Below are 23,594 nucleotides of genomic sequence, written 5' to 3'. Positions count from 1 at the left end.
AATATGCTAAGTGGTATTTTTGGTAGACTAAAATGCTTATGTTTTCATTTTACTAAATTTCTTTTAGTTCCACTGACCAAACTGCAAAATTAGTTTTACATCTCTCTTTCTACTGATTGCATGCATTTCCTTGATTACAGCTACTGTAGTGACCTTTTATTATTGGAGAATACTTTGACCAGCTGTGTTCTCAAATGAATCTTTCTGAAACATGACTGAAAAAAACATTAAAATAAAAAACATCAAAATAAAACATTAAATTAAAATAAATTAACAAAACAAAACTGTGCTATGTATTCCTTTATAAATAGACGTGGATATCATGATGCAGCTTACTGGATTCTGAGCACTGACTACAGCAAATGCCTGCTCAGTAAGCCAGTACTGGCACTCCCAATTTTATTTCAAAAATGAAGGTCACATCAGTAACACTTCAATATACATTTGAAATTCTAAATAAGCCCATTTACAAACAAATAATTTTCTTCCCAACCTTTTCTACTGGTAAGAAGCAGTGAAACAGGTTGCTTTAAAATTCTGAGATATACCAGACTTCATCTGTGAGAAAAAGAAATGCCTTCTCTGAAACTGCACATACGTGGTAGAAGAAAAACAGACGTTTTTAGCAAGTAAGCTTGCTTAGAAGTGGAATAAGAGTGAGATTTTGTTGCCAAGTTGACCTGTTTTCTAATAAGTTCAATTTAGAACTTCAGAAATTTTAGATGCGAGTGGGGGCACTCATCTGCTCTTCTGAAAAAGACACAACTGTTACTGAAAAATTATTGATTTTTTCAAGCATTTCCTTAAAGAAAAATGACAAAAGAATCTTAGCTTAGAAATATCTATGTCCTTGAAAAAATCCCTTAAGAAGAACGGACTGAAAGACTCAAGAATTCTGCACTGGCATGGTTTCTTTGCGTTCACACTTCAACAGATAACTGGAAAAATATACTGAATGTGTGCCAATCACAGGGAAAATTCATTAGCATTAGCAATGAGAATCCTGAACAGGATTTCTTTTAGCATGTGGTCACTTCTAATTCACAAATCTGCCACCAATCAGCCACCACTGATATGGTTTAACTAAAATACATGTAATTCTCTTTCACGTGTCTCTTCTCCTAAAAGTTTTTTGAAGGATAATTCATGATTTGGAAAAAAATCAAGAACTGGACAATGAAGTATTTGCACTGGAATTCTTTCTGTGGGAGTGGACATGATTGAGAGCCACATCATTCACTCATGTTCCAGCATGTCACAGTTATTACCTGAAATTTTCAATCACTACCCAAAGTTTTGCTCGATCAATGCAATCAAGAATTTCTTGCTGGCCTTTCTAGGAGTGGCACAGTTCCAAAACCAGAAAACTGAGGTTCTATTTCCCAACAATATTTGTGTTTGCAATATGCACAATAAGTCTAACTGCAGCACATATAGACGAACACAAAAATATCTTTCTGGCTGGTGTAAGACCCATAACGATACCTTGAAACTACATAAACTTCAGACCCAATTTATGTTGAGTTACAGGTAACTACACAGCCTACACCAAATCTTTTCCCCACAGGCACTGACAGCTACTGCAGTAAAGCCCTGAGTCTAAGCCTATTTCACTGAAAATTGGTTTTGACGTGATTTTTTTTTTTCCCATTAGGAAAAGAGGTTGCCTGGACTTGCTGGAAATGACCATGGAGATGCTGAAAACACACAGCCACATCTTTTGGCAGGCATACATGACATCACACTGGATTGGAATGTGTTATGATAGAACAATGTTAGGCTGAAAGGAAAAAAAAGGGTGACACTCCTGGAAGTAAAGTTATCACTTCATAAACTATGACAAGCACTGGCAGAAAGAGAGTGGCTCACTGTAATAGCCAGAATGAGAGAAAAAAAAAAAGAACAAAAGCCAAGGAGAAAACCAGCTCCTTCTCCTCTAGGGAAAGGATGAAGTTAAGCAAAGAAAAACTTGAATGGAAAATATACAATGCATGTGGGAATGTGATATTTGGATTGAAATTACTGCTCTGCTGCCAAAACCTACAGATGGAGAGAAAAGCTTCAGGACAGAGCTACGGTGTATGAAGAAATCAATACTAGAAGGATTTTCCTATATAATAAATGTAAATCCTTTATTTAGGCTTTTAAAATTGTGATTATTTTACTGAAATCAAAAAGGGTTTATGTGAAATACGCTAATTCTTAGTTGTCATGAATGGCAATTTTCATTCATTAACAGGAAAAAAAAGCAGATCTGTGGCTTTGATTAATCAAGTTTTTTAGAGTTTGCTTTATATTTCAAGAATAAAATTTGCAGAGAAGTATTTCTAGAACTAGCTAAAGAAGGGAGATGAAGAATGCAGTATTTGTATGCTTCTTATCTAATCCAGATTTCAACAAACTGGAAATGATAAATTCTGGAAACACCATCTCTCAATTTCTGTATAGTGATCTTGAAGATGCAAATCAAAGTTATGAATATACTGTTAAAGTAAAGAGTCTACTGGAGTAAGTCAACAAAATGTATTTCACTGTTACTAGAGTGCTGAACGTGACTGAAGTACAATAAACAAAAATTACCAAAGAAAAAGCTGACACTTTAATTCCAGTTTTGTCTTCATTAACATAAAACACAGATTTGTAATCTGAATTTCTCAGTAGCTTGTACTTCGAGTTCTTTTCTCTTGCAGACTATTTCTTTCTTTTTAAAACAACACAGAAATAAGCATTTTGAATCAATGCTGATCTAACTTGGCGAGCCCAATCACTTCAATTTGAACTTCTTGTTTTGACTCTTTATTGACAATCTGCCCAGAGAGAAGCATGTACAAACACATTTGAATTTTGCACCACTATTCATAAACTATTTTTAAAATCTAATAACAATAGCAATAATAAGTCTCTTATACTAAGTCTTATACTAAAATTTAGCCTAAGAGGAAAATCTCTTAGCATTGTCTTTTAAAGCACCTGCATGAAACATTCAACTAACATAATGATAAGTAACAATCATGATAGAGTCTAGATTCTTCCTATCTACATTTATTTTCTCAAGCTAGAAGCCTTAAATTGTATGGATCAATTCCCTACCTTTCTGTCACAGTTTTACATCAGCTAAATTAATAAAATAAAATTAAAAAATAATCAACAAACGCACCAAAATAAGTGAAAAGTAAGCTCAGTTGCTGAGAACTATCTCAAAATCTTGAAGATGTCTACTCACAACAAAACACATTAAATAAGCAAACATTAAAACTAATAACTAAATAAATTCGAAAGGGAAGCATTCAAATTCACAGGCCACTACTGCAGAGTTAATTTTGCTAGCTTATTTTGCTTTCTCTAACTGACAAACTGAACTCTGAGTTTCACATCGTATTTCTCTACCAGTACTTAACTGACATGTAAGAAACATCTCAGATAACTGAAAAAGATTAACAGTTTATAAAATATAACTCTCTCTCCTTCTGGAAAGATCTTCCATCACTTCAGTCAATCTGATAAAAAATACTGTCAGATTAACATCTTGCAAAATAAGTCTTATGCTAGCTTCATGGTAAAGAGAAATTTATCTCCTCCTTACCTCAACACTGAAGGAATTCTCCTCCACCTTCTCGGTTTCTGCCTCTGACAGAGGATTTTTCAGGGTCTGCAAGAACAGTGCAGCTTTCCTTTTGCGCTCTGCTTGTAGCTGCTTTTCCTTTGACTCCTTGGAGGCCTGTGCAAGCTTCTCTCTTGCTGCAGCTGCTAGTCTATCCTCAAGTTTCTGTTTTGCTAAGAGAGACAAACATTAAGTGTAGTGTGAACTACACATCTGCAACTTAAGTTTCCTTCAAAGAAACAAAACCCAACAGACTAGCCAAACAGTTCCCCAGCTATATACTCAAACCTTTTCTAGTACCTCCTTTCAAAGCACTAGTAAAAGGTACTTACTACCACATAGCTTCACAAACTGTTTGCCATTGTTACAAGCAACAATTACTGTTATGTGATTAAAGAAAGAAAACAACCCACTTCATTTAGTGATGCATCTAATGGAAATTTTGCCTAACCTGTTCCATCTTACACTTCCAGTTTTGTGTTCCGTGTGCATACAGCGTAACTTATCCGGTTAGATGCAGTTTACCCCCATACAGCTTTTTCCAGTCATTTCTCACGTTTCATGTATTATCATGGAAAATATTTCCTATTTGCTTTAGATCTCTACCACTACAGCATACTGAAAGAAACTACTACTCAGGAGTGAAAAAAGTATATTTTGAAAATGAAAAAATTAAATTCCTCTGGCATACTTACAGTTCTAACAAAATATGAAGTTTTTAAGCTGGTACACATGACAGCATCTCTACTTTATTAAACAATCTCTACTGTGCAACTGCCTGGGGGATGATTCCTTTAAAAGACCATTTCATTCCAATTCACACAACCTACCTTTGTGCCCTTACATACACAAACACAGTAACAGAAAAACCCATACAAAGATTTAATGGCACTTCATTGTAAGAGCAGCAAAACATCAGCAAGGTGATATTAGTGTATATGGGCATGCTACATTATTGAAAAATAGCTGGAAGCATTTCACTGTTCTGCGAAGAAAATGAGAAATGGACATGTCTTTTTGTGGACTGTGTTAATGCAAACTGGAAACCAGAAGTTTAGTGCTTTATTTCAAGGCTGTGAATAAAATAAGTAACAGTAAGATCACGCATTAGGTCAAAACATTCAGTGACAACATATTACAGTGCCAGTTTTAGTTGAGCAACCAATGAAAATTCGTGTTAAAAATAAACAAGGAACTGTGGGAATAGGAAAAAAGAACCCAATTCCTACTAACATGACAGAGTGATGACTGAAAATACTCAAAATGCTATGCTTTACGAAGGACTCAATCTGTCATTTTGTTTTTAGTGTAACATGAGATACCTTGTTTAGCTTCCAACTCCTCCTGTGTAAGTTGAGGCTTTTTCTCTTCAGCAGCAACACAAGGAGTGGTAACAGCTGGAGTATTATTTGAAGCACTATTAGCACTCTCCTGGCCTTCCTTGCCCTCTTCTTCCTCCTCATCACTGTCATCATCTAATTTGACACGGTTTTTCTCCAAAGGAAGAAGGTCATTTTCTTTGGCCTTGATTGCAAAGCTTATTGGAGCAAATGATGCTGTGAATGAATGGGTTAGATTTTACACATCATTAGACTACAGTGGAATGCAAGTTGAATTTGACTTAACCATCCATAACATCTATAGCCTGTACTATGAAAGAAACCAACCAACCAACCAAACAAAAAAAGCTTGTAAGCTTGTATAATCCTCACACTGTGATTTTATTCTGGGGGAGAAGACAACATAACCATTCTTTCTCTTTTTCATTGAAGAAATTTTGGAAACTTCATTTGCCCTAAAATGTTCAGTCTCAAATTAAAAATCTCCATATTTCAGATACAAACCATTTTCTAGACACAAGCATATTATATGGTTGTTAAAATGTTTCTCCATTTATTCAAAATTAGCTGAGGGTCTCCCACACTCAAAATTATGTGTCTTACACAATAACAAGAGTGTGTTAGTGACTGTCTTTCAAGAAATCCTTCCACATTATCCCTCTGCTGCTACAAATGCAAGAGGAACAACAGTCCACTTGGACACAAAAAGGGTCTTTTTTTTCCAGTATGACTATTGTCCAACATGTTGATTAACCAAGTAATAAGCCTAGTGCACTTCCTCCACACATGTGGTTTCTAAGAGTGTTGCTTTTATTCAGAAGGAATAACTCCTTTCTCACACAGAGGTTATAACTGTTAAGTTTTAAATTACAAAAATAAGATTCCATTGTGAACACTGATGAAAGCTTTCAACTTTGCACAAAATTGAAACAAAACAATTTATTCTGTCAGGCAGTAAATACCTCAGAGTCTGATAAAAACATATGAAAACAAGCAAATTGATTATTTGTTTCTTTTTGACGCTTTTAATGAAAATGCTTTCTGCATGCTGAAATTCTTTCCCACAACCTCCACCACCCCCTTTTTCTTTCCTTCAATACGTGCTGACAAATATTTTTATGGCCAGCAAACTGTGCCAACATACCTTTTACCAATTTGCCATCACTGACAGTTTTAGGAGGAACATCCTTTTTAGTTTCTAGAGCTCCCTTAGCACTTGGCTCAGATCCATCTTCAGGTGTGTGCCCATCTGCAAGCTGAGTTTCACTTGGTGCATCAGTGGTAGAATCTGCTGGAACATCTTCGGATGAAGACACTCCCTTTTCAAAAGAAATACGCAAACTTACCAACCGAACAGCTTATGGCAGAGTTAACACAGTGCCTGGGGAGCTGCAATTCTGCCAGCCATTTCAGAAATCACTATCAACAGCTAATTGTACCTCAGTAAGCAGTCAAGACTGAAAGCCTGCTTCTTATAACACGCTGCTTCACATAAACCCACAGGCTGCACAGACTAAAGATCTGCAGCAAGATGTTATTTTACAGGTAAGGAAACGTTCTTCAGCCAGTACACCTCTGCCAAACAACTGTTTTAAAAATGGTGCTTTTTAAAACTAAACCCTAAAAGCATACACTTTCTTTCCAAAGTATATCCTTTTAGGTCTCGATCTCCAGGGCCCAGGACAAAATCCATTACAGTTGACTGACAGTGATAGAATGAAAGCTCCTGACATTTTTTGCTACTATATAATTGCACGATACTTTCTTTACAAAGTCAAGTTACTATAGAGATGAACACAGGTTAATGTTTGATGACTTCTAGCCTTTTGCTGAAGAACATCAGACCTATCGATGGCTTTTGTGGCATTAAATTGATGTAGTACAGATCTTCTAAGATTTTCAGAACAGTAAACAGTCACTGTTATGTGACTGAATCGTTCAAGAAAACTTCTAAACTCATACTATAAAAATACTAAGACAGATGTTGTAGAATATTAAACATATTTACACAGCAAGTTGGGCGATCAGATTAAATAATTTAACATTTAAATGAGTCTCTCTCAACATGGTGTTAAATATATTTAATATTGAAATATTAAGTGTTGAAGAGATTCATTGCTCCCTGAAGCCCTTCCCTTACCAACAGAACTAATTACTGAAAATCCCTGGGGAAGAAATGGACTTTGTGTATTTACTGAAGCCAATAGCACAATTCTCTATTAACTTTTATGGCCAAATGGAGAATAAACAATTGTATTAGTTGCCTATACTTATGTTATTAAAGCATAAAAATAATATTGCAATCTTTATTCTAAAAAATTAAAAAGAATGGCATTATCTACAAAATCTTGCAGTAGGATGATATACACTGCCAGATACAACCTCAGGGAACCTGAACCAGTTTTTCTGCTTACTTCTTAGCAAGCACCTAGGAGGAAAAGGTTCCTAAAAGGAACACCTAAAAGGAAACTCCTGTCATTACATTTTCGGTTGGGGTTCAGTTTCCCCAGAAAGTAACTATTAAGTCCCAATTAATTAATTAATTATGTAACTCGTATGAATTCAACAAACCAGTTTGCAAATAAGAAATTCTAGAATAAAAGCTATCATTGTGGTACAGGATGATTTTGCATGTAACTTATCAACTGAATAAGATTATATTTACTACAGCTTATCTTTAAAAACAGTGTTTTCAAAGCATTTTTCACAGTTAAAATATGAGACAAGTGTTTCAAACATCGAATATTATTGAATTTCTTCATTTTCCAGAAAGTTATTTTGAGGAGTATACCCACAGGCCTACCTTCTTTCAGTTTAAGTAATTAATTGTTGAGCACTCCAATATAAGCCTTGAGATGACAAATGACATAGGGCCTAAAAAGAAAATAGCTCTTTCCCATGAAAAGTTAACATCAGATAAAATATTTCTGATAATATTTGCAATTTTCTTTTCAGTAAGAGAACAGACAATCTAATGCTATTAGCTAACATGAGAACGGTTAGAAATAAGGATGCCAAGTCTGGATACTATCTTCTAATTACACGAGTAGAGTAAGCAAAGGAAGTAATAAGCTGTATGAGATTTTGAAGGTCCAGTATTTTTCAGTCAGTCGTGCCAGTATTCTTCTCTTATAAAATCTCCCTTAGAAAAAAATCATGCCAAAAACATAGTTCAGCTACTACTTTGCAAAGAATCATGAAGCTGTTAAAAATTTATATCTCACCTTTCTGAAAAAAGAACACGAATCCTAATTCTACAAGCCTCTAAACCTCCACAAGGCATATATTCAAAAGATTCATGGCTTGCCATTTTAGAATACAACCACAGTGAGTGGCTGATCACACTAAAAAGCAAGAACTAAATATCACATATCCCAAATTAAACGCTATACAAAATTAAAAAGCAACAAAAAAAGCATTCACATCCTTTGCTGAACAAGTTCTCCATCATTCAGAGTTCAATTCTTAACAAGTCTCACAGCAATACACTCAGTAAGCAAGTCCTTTGCTCACTTGCACTGCAGTTTAACGCACATACCTGACAGTTGTCACTGCTCTCTTTTTGAAGGAAGAACTGTTTTTTAAATTCATAATAAGGGTTATACTGGTGCCATGGTTGTAGGAACTCAAATCTGTTAAAAGAAAACTGAATTTGTGAAAATGCACATGAACACAGTAAATACCAACAATCCACTGCTGTCTAAATCTTTGCGGATGGAACCCTATTTGGTATTTGGAAGGACTGTAATGTATGCATAAACTTCCAGGTCTTATATGCTGAAAGCATGGTTTCTACAGAAGCTTTCTGGTTGCTTGGTTGCTTTGACGACTGGAGCAATAATACTCTGGCATTACCTTTCAGTAGGTCCCTGAATTTCATTAAAAAATAAAAATAATAAAAATAAAAGTAATCCCCTTCTTGAGATCTGCATGCCATTTTAATATACTTGTAAATAAAATCCTCAACTTTTAAAATAAAGAGTAAAATAATGTTTTCTCTTACCTGAGATCATTCTTGGCACGAACACTTGTTTCAAATTTTATCCCATTCCTAGCAACATATTCAGCCAGCTTGTCAATAACAGGTTGGATATCTGGGGGTGGAGGTATAATGGCAACCACTGGAGTAATTGTGCTGAAAATATAAAAAATACACCGTTTTTATAAATAGAATACAAACAACTCTCAGTCTCCTGTTTTAACAAAAAACATGAAATAGAGGCTTGTTCTGGTCTCATTATGCAGTTAAAGTAACTGCTGATTTTCCAACTAGCAAAAACTTCATAGAAGACAAATCAAATAACCACTCATAATATCAAAGACCAAAGTGACACCAGGTAACCAAAGCTGTACTGATAATGGCAACATGACTGAGGCATCACCAACCACAAAGCTGCCACTAAATATTTTGTACTGCGGTGTAGGAAAAAGATTCCTCCACCAAACAAGCACATCTATAAAATTATGTGGTACCTTGTAGAAGTTGTGGTAGAGGTCAACCCACTGCTGCTATCACTTGTGTCAGGGGGAGGTGGAGGTGTCGTACCAGGTGGTGGAGGTACAGTTCCTACCCCTGTAGTGCTGGATACAGTCACCCCTGCAGGCAAGGCATTGTAGTAGGTGGCAACATCTATTCCTGGAGGTGGAGGCGCGAGGCAGTAGGTTCCATCAGGTAGCATATAGTAACTATAATACATGGCTGCCACAGTTGCTATAAAGAAAACATTTAAAACATTTATTTAAGAATAATTTTCTTTTAAAAGAAAGACATCTAATAAAAAAAAAAATAAAGTAACAACTACATCAGTACAAAACCACAAGAATTTAGATTCATGCAACACCCTAAGAAATGGTATCTAATTCATCATGTTAAAAAGTGAAGGAATGCATAGGAACAAAGACAGAATCAGAATAAACTGAGAGACAGCTGGAAGCCAAATAGGTAGAAATAATTAAAAAAAGTGAACCAGAGGAAGCCTACAAGAAACAACCTAATATGAAATAATTCCTCCTAAACTAACTCATCTCAGGGAGTTTAGCTTAGTTAGAATTGTATATGCATTAAGAAAGATGAGCATATATTCAAAACTAACACTGAGGAATTAGATGGCTATTATCACTGGCCAATTAATTAAATTACAGCATTGCTATAAGAGCAAAATGTATTTTCAATACAGAAAAGTAACTTTAAAGTTCTGTTGTTTCAAGTTTCACTTTATAAACAACCCTTCTAAATACTATCGGTCAAAATAAAAGTATTACAGCTATGTAAAGCTAGTAAAAATCTGTTCTGAATGTTTAAACAGTTTTTCTTCTGATCTGGCAAATACATCTGCGTTACCAGGTTTGGTATCAGTGTTATTACAACTGTGTATCCACTTACATAAATATAAAAATACACCTTTTTCATTTAAGAAATCAAAGGTTTTCAGCATTAGGGACTTTGAAAAGAATTAGAGGCACATAAATACAACTAATTTTGACCTCACTTTTTTGGTTATGAGAATTCACAAGAACTGCACGAGGTTTAAATATCTGCCCACCCTCCCCACTCCATTTAAGCTTTTTCTAAGATGGTAGCATTTTGATGGCTACTCAGTGGAAGGATGCACCTTCAAAGACTGAGGAGATTGGAAAAGAATAAATATCAGTTATGAGTGATCAAATATGAATTTAACATATTTTCTTCCCACTAGCCTCTGCACACCACCAGCTGCCTAATCACAATGCACTCACAATCAGAGGAATATTCCACTTGTGATGTTTGTACAGCTGCCCCATCTGTTGATTGCGGTGTTGATGAATTATTATCTGATTGTGCTTTGCGGACCAGCGCTGCAAGTGGATGATCAGGATCTACTACCTTCAAAGGCTGAACAAGTTTTGAGAGTAAGAATAGGTTAAAACTTGAAGTACATATTTAAAAAGACATGGTATGGTCAATCTAATTTGGATTACGTTACGTTAATTAAATATCAATAATATCATCCAAATACTGAAATTACTGTTTCTGTAGCTCCTGTATCAGAATCGGCTTATTTTTCAAAAACTTGTGGAAAAAAACCAAACAAACCAAACCAAACCCCAAACTTTAATTTGATAGAAACACGGATCCATATCATGAATAAATAAGTGGTTATTATTTTATTGCTTACATATAGTGCTGGAATAAGACACAGAATCTGACCTACACTTCAAGAGCAGCAATAATTTTGCTGAAAAGTTATTCACTAAAATTGTTACATTATGTCAAGATCTTATTTACTAAAATCTGAAAACATTTCATTTCAGTTTTTATCAAAATAAATTTGTTTCAAGGACAGCTAAACTTGTCAGCAGGAGATTAACACCTGCACATCGTAACCTTTATGCCCTGTAAGCAGATGTTTTAGAAAGTTACTTTAATACAATGAAGTACCTTCACGAGCTCTTCAAGTCTACTGGATTTTTTAGATGCAAAGAGACTCGGATGCAGATAGTTTCCATCATCATCATCATCGTCATCATCCTCCTCCTCAGATTTGACTTTCGAATCTGAATAAAAGCAATGTCTGAATTTAACTTGGGTTTGCTACACATTTTTATTGAGAGAGGAAGAGGGGACAGGACAAGCACATGTTCTTCTTTTAAGTAACAACATTTTTCATGAATCTGCTTATTCACAAAAACACAGATAAATGACGACACTGCCAGTCATCAGTAAACCTTCTGTTGGACCAGTGCTATGGAAGTGTTTATAAAAGCTCCAAGACTGCAGCAGTTCTGTGTGAGCAAGTTTTCCTAAATTTTTTTCTTCTAGAAAAGTTTATCCAATTTAAGGAAAATTCTGAATCATCACATCAATGTCAGCTACAGTGTAACTGCTGCTACTACAATACCCCCAAAATATATGGCTATGTTACCTAAAAAGATCAGTGGATGCCCCAACGATTCACACCCCAAAGCCATTTATTTAACAAGCAACTACTTACGTTTTTTCTCGTCTGCTTTATTTTCAGAAGGAGCAGCGTATCGCCCCTCCTTCATAGCCTTCTGAATGAATTTGTAGTAGGGATTGAGGTAGTGATCAAATCGCAAGAAGTCGAACTGGGAGTTGCGTGCTTGCTTGGCTTTCAGCATAATCTCAAACTGAGCTCCCTGCTTGCAGACAAAATTTGCAGTTCGTTCTATAATCGCATGCATTTTTGCTGTTGGTGGCTGTGGGAGTAAAATAACATGTATTTATATTTTCATAAGCAGCTTGTAGAGTCTCCAAACTCCAGAAGGAAGTAGAAAGAGCAGCAGTTCCCTGACCAGCTTCTCAGCTTCCTCTACCAACAGTATCATCACCACTTTCAACTGGTGGAAGCATATCAACAATGAGAAAGAAAAAAAACAGTCCCCACCTCCCCCAGCAGCTCTTTCATTTTCTTCTGCAAGACGTTCTGCATCTTTCACATCAAACTGAACTGGGGAACAAATTCTGGCTGAGCTTGATGCAGCAAAAACATTCTTTAAAGGCAGGCACAGTCCAGAGCCATACCACAGGCAGCACACGAGAGGAGACAGACATGTTTGTTGACACAGCAGTGCCAACGTACAGTGGATCTACCTTTAGATCCACCATGGATCCTGGAGATCCACCACGCATGGTCTTATCTCTAGAAGTGCAAGCATTGTCCCCTAGCTATAATAATATAATATAAGCTTTTACAGTGTTGCCCTCGTGAGGCCCAATCTGGAGCACTGAGCTCAGGCCTAGATGATCTTTAAGGTGCTTTCCAGCTCAAGCTATTCCATGACTGTCTTTTCTTGGAAGGGACATATTGCATTGTCCCTTCCAATGCAGTATGCATTGTTCTATGTGCTATCATGTCCCATAAAGAGTCATTAGCTACTTTAGCAATAAAAGAAAATGAAGAAATCTAAGTAGCATCTATGCATTTCCATTCCTGCAATCTTATGCTATGTCAAGAAGTGAGAAGAGCAAGAATGAATAAATTCACCATTAACTGTTCTTAATTTCATACTTAGATAGGTCTTTTTTTCTTGTGCTCAACAAACTGTGCATTCCTATAGCAAATGAAATGTCACACTAAGAATTCATTTCAGCTTTGAATTCTTATTGGTCCAAACGCAGATGTATGCCACAGATCTCAGAAAATCCTTTTCAGAAGATCAGAAGCACAAAGAGATAGTGGTGCTCTATTCAGGGAGAAAGTCTGAATGACACTAAACAGCACATATTTAGAAATTATTTTGGAATCTATATTAGAACAACATGTTCAATCAGGAAAAATAATTAGTTGTTTCAAATTTCACTTGTCCCTCTAGAACACTACTGAAGATTATTTTAATTAGAGATAATGAGGTTCTCAACAAATGGACTGTTTTGTTCATTGCCTGTTTCACAATTTAATCGTATATGAAATTTATCCTCTCCTGCAGTTCTTACATTGAAATATAGCGTGCATTTCAAGGCCTAGAGATTTACAAACAAGGCAACAAATCAGCAAGGAAGCTCAAGAAAGATCGTACTAGAAATTACTATCTGGCTTTGAATTGGAAACTGATATTGTTTATAAGCTCTGAAACACCAGTGATCTGCACAACTTCAGAAATTTTACAAAGCAAAATGCATTAAATCACCATCAAGTAAATGCAGAAGTCACAGATATATTTTACTTTCCTACAACATTTAATAAAAAAAGACTGAATTAAACTAATTAGAACTATTTGTTTTAACTTCTAAAAGCAAGATTACCTGCCAGAACACAGAAAAATAGTCAAATTATGGAAGTGCTACCATCTAGCCTCATATTCTGTTCCAATCTTTAATTACTATGGTAATTAAAAATTTTTTCCTGAGTGAGTATTCCTCACTGCTAGTTAAACAACAACCCTTCACTCTTGACTGAGCCTGGAAATCTTCTCTTGCCTCTCAAATATGCTCTTTTTTGAGAAAACACAGCAATTTTCAAACTTTCTTTATAAAACTGATAATATCCTCTTGTTGCACACTTCCATGGCATCCACAGGCTTCTTAAAATGCAGTGGTGAAAACTCTGCCCATGAACCCAGACCACAATCTAAGCAGTAGATGACATGTATGCATGACATAACTCTTGTTTTTTATGTTCCAGAATGACATCACTGCTGCAGCTGCAGTTGCCATACGCTCAACATTCAACAACTCAGCCTCTGGATCTTCATTTAAACAGCAGTGTTTACAAAATGCAATGCATCTGTACATGTTTGCCAATAAATTGTGAATCAACGTAATGGCAAATTATTATTATTTCTAGACAGCAGGGCAGAGTGTGCAATATGCTTCACAGCAATTGAATTAACACACGCAAAAAAAACCCCAACAGAATATAAACTTTCAATGTTAAAACTGAATTATTTGCTTGGAACAACAACAACATCATCATCACCATGGCTACAAAAATATTCCCAAAATTTCCTGTCCAGGATCAAGCACACATTGTTTTTAGAGTTACTGTCTAGACTTTTCTGGATTTGTTGGTTTGTTTTAAAACCCAAACTAAACACCCCCATTCACTTTCTGTTCATTTGAATACACTGAATTTCCATAGCTGACTTACATGAGAAATTACTCCGTTAAGCACCAGACTCCACTCTGCAACTGTATAATTCATAAGTAGTTTCAGAACAAAAGTCAGCAAAGCAGATTTCTAAACAAGAAAACTTTCTTTCACCTGCAGACACTTTTTGGAAACTGCACACAAATGCCAAATAAGCGGTTTCTGACCAAGAACTCAACATTCCTAAGACTAAAGGGTAACTGCTAATATAAAGGCAATAATGTACAAAAACCTGAACTCAGCAGCAAGTTTGCAAGCACTTAACTGTTGAAATATACTGTAAGATTGCACAGAAAAAAAGCTGGAAAAGTTGTATAATAGAGATGTTAAACAGCTCTTAGTCATATATTAGAAACAAAACAAAACAGGAATTTTCAATTAATGGCTAATGAAACAGATGAACAGTCTCAAACAAATACACTGTGTTCATGATCAGTTATTCTAAGAAATTGCTTTAAGTCTTGACTATCCAAGGTTATCAAGCTGAGAAGGCAAGCCAAAGCCAAGCACAGTATAGAAGAATTTTATGAGACTTTCCAGTATCTTTCTGAAACTTGAAATTAAAGTCTTCATGTTTACAACTGTACTGAAACACCGGTATTACTTCGGTGAAGGATCTTGGAAGGAAAAGAACTGTTCAGCATCCCTCAAGGAAAACATGCAAGCTGCCATTAAGCCCATAGTTTAGAATGTAGCAAATCCTGGTACAATCACATGTAGGGAAAAGCTTCCACAACTCTGAAGTTATTTCAGAATCTTCTAAAAATAAACTATTACCTTCCTCTTTGTCTAAGTTAGTCTAAATGCAGCCTTTATGTCCAGTCACTTCCTATACCCTTCAGACTGGGACTGCACATCCATCTTTCCACATGATCTGTGACACCTGACGTGATACTAAATACACTTAGTGTAAGCACAGTCATAACTTCAGCACGAACAAGAAGATTCAAGAGACTTAAAGAGAACTTAAAAATTAAAGAAGTACATCTGAAATGAAGCTACAAGTTGAGAATAATTTCAAGTCCACCAAAATGAAATTAATAAAAAAAAGCACCACAAACTCCTTGAAAATCCAGAGAAATGCAGTATATATTAGAAGTACACACATACCAGTTCCACATCAGAAGGTACATTCAGTCCTGGAGGGGCAACAAAAGGTTCTTCATTTTCTTCCACATTTTCTGTCTGAGCTGTTTCTACAACAAATGACAGAGGAAAGTATTAAAGCACATAACATGACAGTGTAACCAAATGTTAACAAAAAATTACTACAACAGAGTTTATCTAAAAGGATACACAGTGCAGAAATTTCTCAGATGAAACTGTAAACAGTAACACTAAAGACATGCAGATATGATTCCTCTGCCTGATGTTAGTAGTTCTGTTTATACTCAATTTGACTAAGGTTGCATAGATTAGGTATTAGGAAGAAGAGAAACCTATACACATCAGACCTGACTACAGAATTGGAGACAGATAAGTCTCAAGTCAAACTGAAAACACGCACTCTCATTACTGTTACTCCTTGTTTTTACAAGAAAATCTACACATAATGAATGCATTGGGTGAATCTTCTCATAACAAAATATAGACACCCAGCATCTCTAAGGCTATTAAGATCCACGCATCAGGTCTGACTTCGGTTCCTTGTTATCTACCATTTCAGTACACACAAACAAGCCAAAGTACTTTCACCACATTCCTTACCCTAATGAAAACTGTAGAAGAACGCAATAGAGAGAATAAAACCCACTTTCATAACCTATAGAGACACACCAGTAGTTGCCTTAATAATTGATTAAATAAATGTTGCTATTCATCTTAGAATTCAGCCTCAAGTTGGTGTATGGTTGCTTTCGGATCAACTTCAGCACAGCCAAATATTTAACAGATTTATTACATGAATGACTCGTCTAAAATAGCCATTGCCTTACAAAGGTCAGTTGCATCCTATTACGAGCTGTATCAGAAATATTACTCCAAAAACATCTTGCTTTATACAATATACTAATTCAAGCAGTTTACATTGAAAAGCAACTTTCAGTATTGTCTATTCTTCTAATTATGGTTTAAACATTCTAAGGAAAAATGAACTTCAGTTGTATTCTAGCGATTTAGAGAGTACAAATAAAACGAAACCTTAAGGGAGATAAAATGTAACTTGGACACAGAGGTCTATGCGTGTACTTTAAGGTAACATGGTATCATTCTGATGTTACATTTTTATTACTGGTCAGCTTCAAGAAGTTACAAACAGTTAAATGCAAACTCACTTTGAAGGGACAAGAAGTGTAAATAAAGCAATGACATTTGTACAGTAATACATGCAGGAAAGTTCAAGTCAATATTTTGTGCCCTTTAGAAAATGCACGTGCAGTCTAGATGCTTTTACACACTGTAAACTACTAGTAACCTCCAATGGGTCAGGAAAACTATGGACACAGGCAACAGAACAGCCTAGTTGTGCACCAGGAGCCATAGTGACTGCTTGCATGCAAACTGTTACCATGCAAGAAAGACAGCAAACTTCTCTATTGCTATATGCAGTTTTTTTTTTTAATGGATTCAACCATTTTAAGCCCACAAAGGTACACAGAAATTTCGACATTAGGGAAAGGAAGAAGCAGCAGACAAAGAACAGCTCTGTGTCATTCGGCAGCAGCTCCAGCCAATATTTGAAGTGTTCACAGAAGTACGGTCTGTAATTCGCGTTACAGTTACATGCATCTTCCAATACTGAATTTTACTCTATTACAATCTATAACAACCAATTTAAGGATTTATAGTCCTATATTATTGGAAATGGCTACCATACAACAATCTATTAAAAAGCTATACAGTTTCAACTACAGCAAAACATAATACTGATGTATTTATATACTCTCTTCTTCTCCAACTACTCTCAAATACCACTAGGACGTGCCCCTTTGTCATCCATCATTACTATAAGTTTTCAATTCATAGTCTGATAAGAAAATTAACAACTAAGATAATGCTCCCATGAGCTACTATGAGGACTTCTGCTTCTTGTCAGCAGTATAAGAACTCTCACATTACAATGAAAGATTTTGTAATAGTTTAGTATGGCGCTATCATGCAGTATCAAATATTGATTAAATAAATATTAACTTGAAGATTGGAATAATTCTCTTTTTTTCAATGACTCAGTAATGTTCAAGCTGTACCTTACTCCTGCAAGAATGATTCCACTAAAACTGAAATATATCATTCTAGGTATCTCACCGTTCCAGAAAGAGAAACATGTACAGCAACCCACATAAAACTAGAACTCACAACTCTTACTCTTTTACTGTAACACTACAGCATGTTACCACAGCTTTGCAAATGCTTCTTCCAATGAAGACAAGCTATAAGGTTCAACAGATTCCATTTTTAGCAACCAACAGAGAGGGGAACATTCACTTCTCTAATGTGGCAGCCAAACTAAAAACACATTCTTAACAATCCCCAATTTTTCTGCAAGTGCAAGCTGTACACAAATCCTCACAACATGCAAAACAAATATGTGACAAGAAACACTAAAATACTGTAAGCAAAGAAGACATGGAAAGTATTCAGTTATGCAATCTACCAAACATAAGGGAATAAAACAAATGATTATACTGAAGACGACAATGCAAATTCAACATCAGTACTGAAGAGCAGAGGAAAGCCCCCTTGGTGGAATGCAAGCACCAGTGCCACTGCTCTGACACAGCCAGCCTTCCCACACAACAGCAAGAACAAATGACCATCAATGCTGCATTATATCCCATACCTTGGTAAAACAAGCACATCTCCCATCTCAGTAACCTAGTAACATAAGTTAAGCAAGCCCAATCACTAATCAAACAATCCTAACTTCACTAAGACACTTGAAAGGTTCCTTAAGATTTCATGTTAAAACGCAACTGACTTCAACTAAAGATTATCACAGGAGACAGAAGAGCTGTGCTCTTCCCCTTCACTAAGGCTCACTATTTTTATGCCTTACCTCTTTGTTTTGCAGGCTGATGCTCCTCCTCCTCAGTGGGTTCTGAAGGGTCATAATAATCACTGCCATAACGAAATCCCACTGCATTATAGGTACCATCTTCAGCCAAAGCTTCGCTCAGTCTTTTATATTCCTCCTCTTGAACAAAAACACAATTATCAATTAATACAACATATTTAAAAGCTTACGTCATAAAAAAATAAAATAAAATAAAAGGTAATGACTCTTACTTAAGTTTTCAGATGAGACATTTTCACCTAATCAATTTAACTTTCATTAAAAATTAAATAGAAAAAGGCAGCACGTACGTATGCTGACTACTAATATCTCCCTGAAGAGATAAAGGCTGCTGGTTAAGACACTCTAACGCAATTATGCAGACAAGAACAATGGCGTTCAGTTAAACGACACTGGAAAAGAAGCAGGATGTGTTTATTTTATTCTTTTTGGGGGGAGGGGTTGAAATCCCAGTGCCCTCAGAATCAGGGCAATTTCTGTGTGGATCTATATTTAAACTATCCTGTGGTCCTCTCACATACGCAAAGACTCCCGTTTTTCGAATCCACTGGATACTGTCAAGATAACATCAGAAAAAAGAGAGTATAAAATAAGTAGGAGTTAATTTAATTTCATAATTATTTATTTAAACATGTGCTAACTAAGGAAGTTTCCTTGAGTAATACCTTGCCTCGCCTCCTCCTCAAGCAAGTCCGTATGCAAGGCTAAATACCTCTCTTCATCACAGAGGGCCTCTATTCTAGCTTCCTCTTCAGATAACTGATAATCTCTGTTCCACGTAGAATATTCAGCATCATACTCAGAAAGGTCATGCAGGTGACCGCGCCCATCATACCTGCAGGACGAAAAAGCTGGTCAATGCAAAGAACTTAGGGCTTGAGTTCATGTGACTACTTAAATACTTACCCATTAAAAGTGAAAAAAAAAAAACCAAAACAAAACAACAAAAAAAGCACTTTTATGTTAAAGCATATTTCCTTTTAGAATTTACATTTAATTTTGCTTATCATTTGTCACCAACTATTGAAAATTTGTTTAATAGTCTAAATTCCTCTCAAAGAAACTAAAAAATTATTACAATTAAAGGCCAAGCTATCCTTTAATAGTTAAGCGGGATCCATTTCCTTAACAGCTCTTACCGTACGTGGTTCAACCAACCAATCAACGTCACTTGCAAAATATCGTTTTCTGGAAAGTCAAATAGCTTACATTCACACAAACCCGAATACATAAATACCTATCCGTAAGAACCAAACGGTCGAAATTTCCTCGCTTCTTTCTGCTAGTCCCGAACTCTCAGGAGATATCTTCACCATAGAAACTTGCGTCCATTGGAGGTAAAATCATGGCTAGGCTCGGCCCCTAGCCATTTGGCTGAGGAAATAAGTTCTGGGTTATGTGATAGAGAGACACACATACATAGGAACAGTAACATATACATGCAATTTAAGGAGGTTCACCGTAAAAACGGCAAAGATCAATGATGTACACTTCCTTTCTACTACGCAGAAACAATTTTATTTGCAGGAAAAGCATTGCATTGGGATAAGGTGTGTGCATCATAAAAGAAACTGATTGAAAAGCGTCAGTAAAGTCCACTCCGCTGAGGTGTCTTCCCATACACAACTCTTGACTTGTGCCAACTTGCTAGACCAAAAACAAAGAAAGTAAATATTCTAATAGCAAAAAGTTAATGAAACATGTAGGTCTGGTTAATCAAGCTCTGTTAGAGAACCTTCAACTCATGTCTTCCCACAGCAACGTGCTTTTCTCAAAATGGTGAAAATGAAGACTTCTTGCTGCTGGAGATAAAAAGAATCTAAGCTTCTAAAGGAGTCTATAGGATTAGTAAATGCAAGCTTCCTTAACTTATGCATGTATGTTATTTCAATTTTTGGGGTATTGTATTTATGTACGTACATGCACATACTTATTTTTGCTCCCAACAATTTCTGTGACTACCACAAACTGGGTTACTGCTGCATATAACCACAAAATGGCCTCTACTACTAACGAGACCACAGAAGTGAGCTGCTGTATTGTAACACTTCTCACGTAAATAAGAAGTGCAACATAATATCAATATACAATTGTTTTTTTCACATATTCACATTTACTCAAATTTAACAAATAAACTTCAACCATAAGAATCCAACATTGCACCAAGGTTGTTTCTTTTTTCTCCACTCTTGAGGATTCTTTTACAAGACAATTGCATTGTCTTGAGTTGCATTAAATTGAAACAAGAAAAATCATGCTTAGCATTAAATCAACAATGAAATTGAGGGAACAAATAGCAGAGTATGCCATGTGATCCTTTTCAAGCCAAAATCCTGCCATCTTTCCCAGTGAGGTGGTCAGGGTCAGCCATAACTCTTCTTAAATTGTATTGAACTGTACTTTTAGAGCTCCACTCATGTATACCCAACTTGACTTCTAATTTTCTTTCTCCAGGTAAATGCTCAGAAAATTCATCTGAATAAACTGTTTCTAAATCCCACTCTGCACCGCTGATATTGCTAAGAAACCAGAACAAAACTCAAACCACCAGATTCTGATACACTCTCTAGCCATAGTACTCTCTGGTACCTATTCCTCAACAACCTAAAAAGCCATCTACAACATAAAATTTGAAAAGCAAGCGCCCAAAACCAGGGCCATTCTGGTTGATACAGTGATTCACACATGGCACAAGGAAAATGCAATCAGACAAAGAATTGCTCTTGGGGTACTCCATCAACAGCTTGTAGTCAAGATTATACAGAAATAAATCTCATTTTCTGCAAGGTGGGTAGACATCTTTTCACTTCCCACACTGCATCCTGCTTGCTAAGAGAATGCATAACGCTCCTAATAAAAGCTCCCATGTTCTCTTGGTTTTCGAGTGAGAAAAGATGTCTGTGGTTTGCATGGAAACAGATCATTCCCCCCTTCCACTGCGCAAACTCAGACCGAGCAAGTGGAGGAGGAAGACCCCGCACAATGGTGTCAAAAAAGAAGGGAACTTCCCAACACTGCCAGAGAGGGGAACCCCAAGTTCCCACTGCCGAGGACAGCAGCATTCCACACACAGCACTGGAAGCAGCCTAGCAAGAGGCGCGGCCCTCCAACGCTGCCAATGAAGATCCCCACACATCTGGCAGCGAGCCCTCCGCTCATCCCCCGCCCTCACTTGCCCACAGCACAAGGGGAGGCACAGAAAGAGGCTATAACAGGAGATCTCGCAGCACAGTCTAGGGGTTGTGTTACACCGACCTATCGATCATGATCTTGGGGTCTCCCATCCAAGGAATAAGGTGTCGCCCCTGCTCCTGGTACTGAGCCTTCTCATCATCTCGAAACAGCTTGCAGGCATAGCCGAACACCAGCAGCTCCACACGGCTATTCCCACCTCCACCTCCTCCTCCTCCACCTCCTCCGGGGGGCCCGGGAGCCGCTCCCCCGCCTGACAACAACATGAGGGGCGGCGGGCCTGCCTCTTCTGCGATCCGTCGAGAGCCCCCGACCCCTCCGTATATCGGCGGAGGGCGCGACGAGAAGGAAGAAACTCGCAGTAACAATGACTGTCCGAGCTGCGAGTCCCCCAGGAGGCCGGGCCCGCGCTAAACTCCACAGCTCCAGGACAGCACAGTCGCCATCACCCGAAACAAAATGGCGAACCTTCCGCTTCCGCTGGCTGGGCACAGAACTGCCTGGTTTCCGGCACTCGATAGATTCGCCTCAAATTTCTGGGACTCGAGCGAGAAATTAAGCGAGCGTACAGCGCGGACGGACTCTGGGCTGCCAACGGCCGCGGTGCGAGTAGTTCGAGGCGGCGTGAGGCAGAACGGTCCGTTGTCTGGAGGGGATTCTAACGCCAAGGGCGTGGCGAAAGTGCAGAGTTGGGGGGGCTCGGGCCTGCTTGAGGCGCCTTTCGCGTGTGCGTGAGGCAAAGCGCTGAGGCCGTGCGGGGCGGCGCGCTGTGCTGAGGGAGGGGGCGCGGGCTCGCGGGCGGGAGCTGAGGAGGAGGAGCGGCGCGGCGCGGCGCGAGGCCGCAGGGCGTGCGGCTGTAGGGAATTGCAGCCCGTCGGGTTTGCTCACAGTCGGGGCGTAGCAACCCCGGAACTGGAATGGAGGAGGATAGCTGCTCTGAAGATTTTTTCCAACAATTGAAAAACTACACTTCTGCTAAAAACACGTAGTCCGGGACAGAATTTTCAGTAGTGTTTACCTCAGCGTGATGACTTTCTTCACCTCAGTAAAGCAGAGCTCGTCAAGAATTCGCTGTGAGGAAATGATTTGTGTTGTAATAAACGTTGTAATTAAGCGCATCATGTTTCCCAGTCTGAAATGGGGGTTGGTCCATGGCCTTTGTTAACAACAATTCTGGACACACATGTTTTTTCTTTCTTCCTTTTTTTTTTCTTTTTCTTTTTCTTTCTTAATCCTGTACAAAGAGTAGTGACATCACTGCATGGAAGGGAAGGGAAGACATAAAGCAGGCTGAGAAAAGCAGTGTGTGGACACTGGGAAGCAAACGTGCAGCTTGTGTCAGCATCAAGAAATACTGCTACCGTATGCCTGTATTGAAGAAATTAAAGCTTTGGGCAGTTATTTTAATCGTGGCTGAGCAATTGAAAACAGAATCCGTTGGGATTCCACCATATCTGTGACACTGAACTGCAACGTTGAAGTAAACTTCATAATACTTCTTATAGGTAATTGTGATGTAATGCACCTGCAGTTCCACGTCCAATAAATGATTAAAAAGTGAAATTCCTGAAGTTTACAAATTTGCAAATCCCCAGGAACAAACTTCATGATGAGTATTGGAAGTTTTGGTAACTATCTGATGGCTTCACAGCCCTCAGTGAGGAAATCTGTTAATGATCTATTGTTTTAAAGAAGAGAGAAGTTATTATTGTATTCCTCTTTGAAAATATGAATACCAAGGAAATGCATGGAAACAGGCTTGAACATCACCTCACAATGTGCCCTTGGGAAAACTTGTAGTAAAAAAAAAAGAGAGAAAACATCAGAAGTCAAAGACAAACAATAGACTGTTTACGAGAGGG

General features: G+C 37.4%; 1 protein-coding gene across 15 annotated transcripts in view; it reads right to left on the bottom strand.

Annotated features, from left to right (window-relative positions):
• LOC122165499 (splicing factor SWAP) overlaps window positions 1-22,210 on the bottom strand; it is a 52,522-nt gene extending 30,312 nt beyond the window's left edge. For 11 of the 15 annotated variants that reach the window (XM_042828501.1, XM_042828502.1, XM_042828503.1 and 8 more), the window contains exons 1-13: window positions 21,796-22,209; window positions 19,206-19,375; window positions 18,523-18,660; window positions 15,639-15,724; window positions 11,913-12,138; window positions 11,360-11,475; window positions 10,678-10,813; window positions 9,415-9,652; window positions 8,945-9,076; window positions 8,480-8,573; window positions 6,086-6,260; window positions 4,924-5,157; window positions 3,584-3,774 (exon numbers count right to left, since the gene is read on the bottom strand). In XM_042828501.1, coding sequence (XP_042684435.1) covers window positions 3,584-3,774; window positions 4,924-5,157; window positions 6,086-6,260; window positions 8,480-8,573; window positions 8,945-9,076; window positions 9,415-9,652; window positions 10,678-10,813; window positions 11,360-11,475; window positions 11,913-12,138; window positions 15,639-15,724; window positions 18,523-18,660; window positions 19,206-19,375; window positions 21,796-21,998 — 2,139 coding nt within the window. In that variant the 5' untranslated portion in view covers window positions 21,999-22,209. Of the gene's footprint in view, window positions 1-3,583; window positions 3,775-4,923; window positions 5,158-6,085; window positions 6,261-8,479; window positions 8,574-8,944; window positions 9,077-9,414; window positions 9,653-10,677; window positions 10,814-11,359; window positions 11,476-11,912; window positions 12,139-15,638; window positions 15,725-18,522; window positions 18,661-19,205 lie in introns of all 15 variants that reach the window. The other 4 variants (XM_042828516.1, XM_042828515.1, XM_042828514.1 and 1 more) reach the window with 4 other exon arrangements.
• Between the last annotated feature and the right edge of the window lie 1,384 nt (window positions 22,211-23,594).

Source organism: Centrocercus urophasianus, unplaced genomic scaffold (genome assembly GCF_019232065.1).
Source record: "Centrocercus urophasianus isolate 14NV4802_14NV808 unplaced genomic scaffold, USGS_Curo_1.0 seq_30, whole genome shotgun sequence".
Taxonomy (NCBI): Eukaryota; Metazoa; Chordata; class Aves; order Galliformes; family Phasianidae; genus Centrocercus; species Centrocercus urophasianus.
This window is presented reverse-complemented; position numbering and strand designations above follow the sequence as displayed.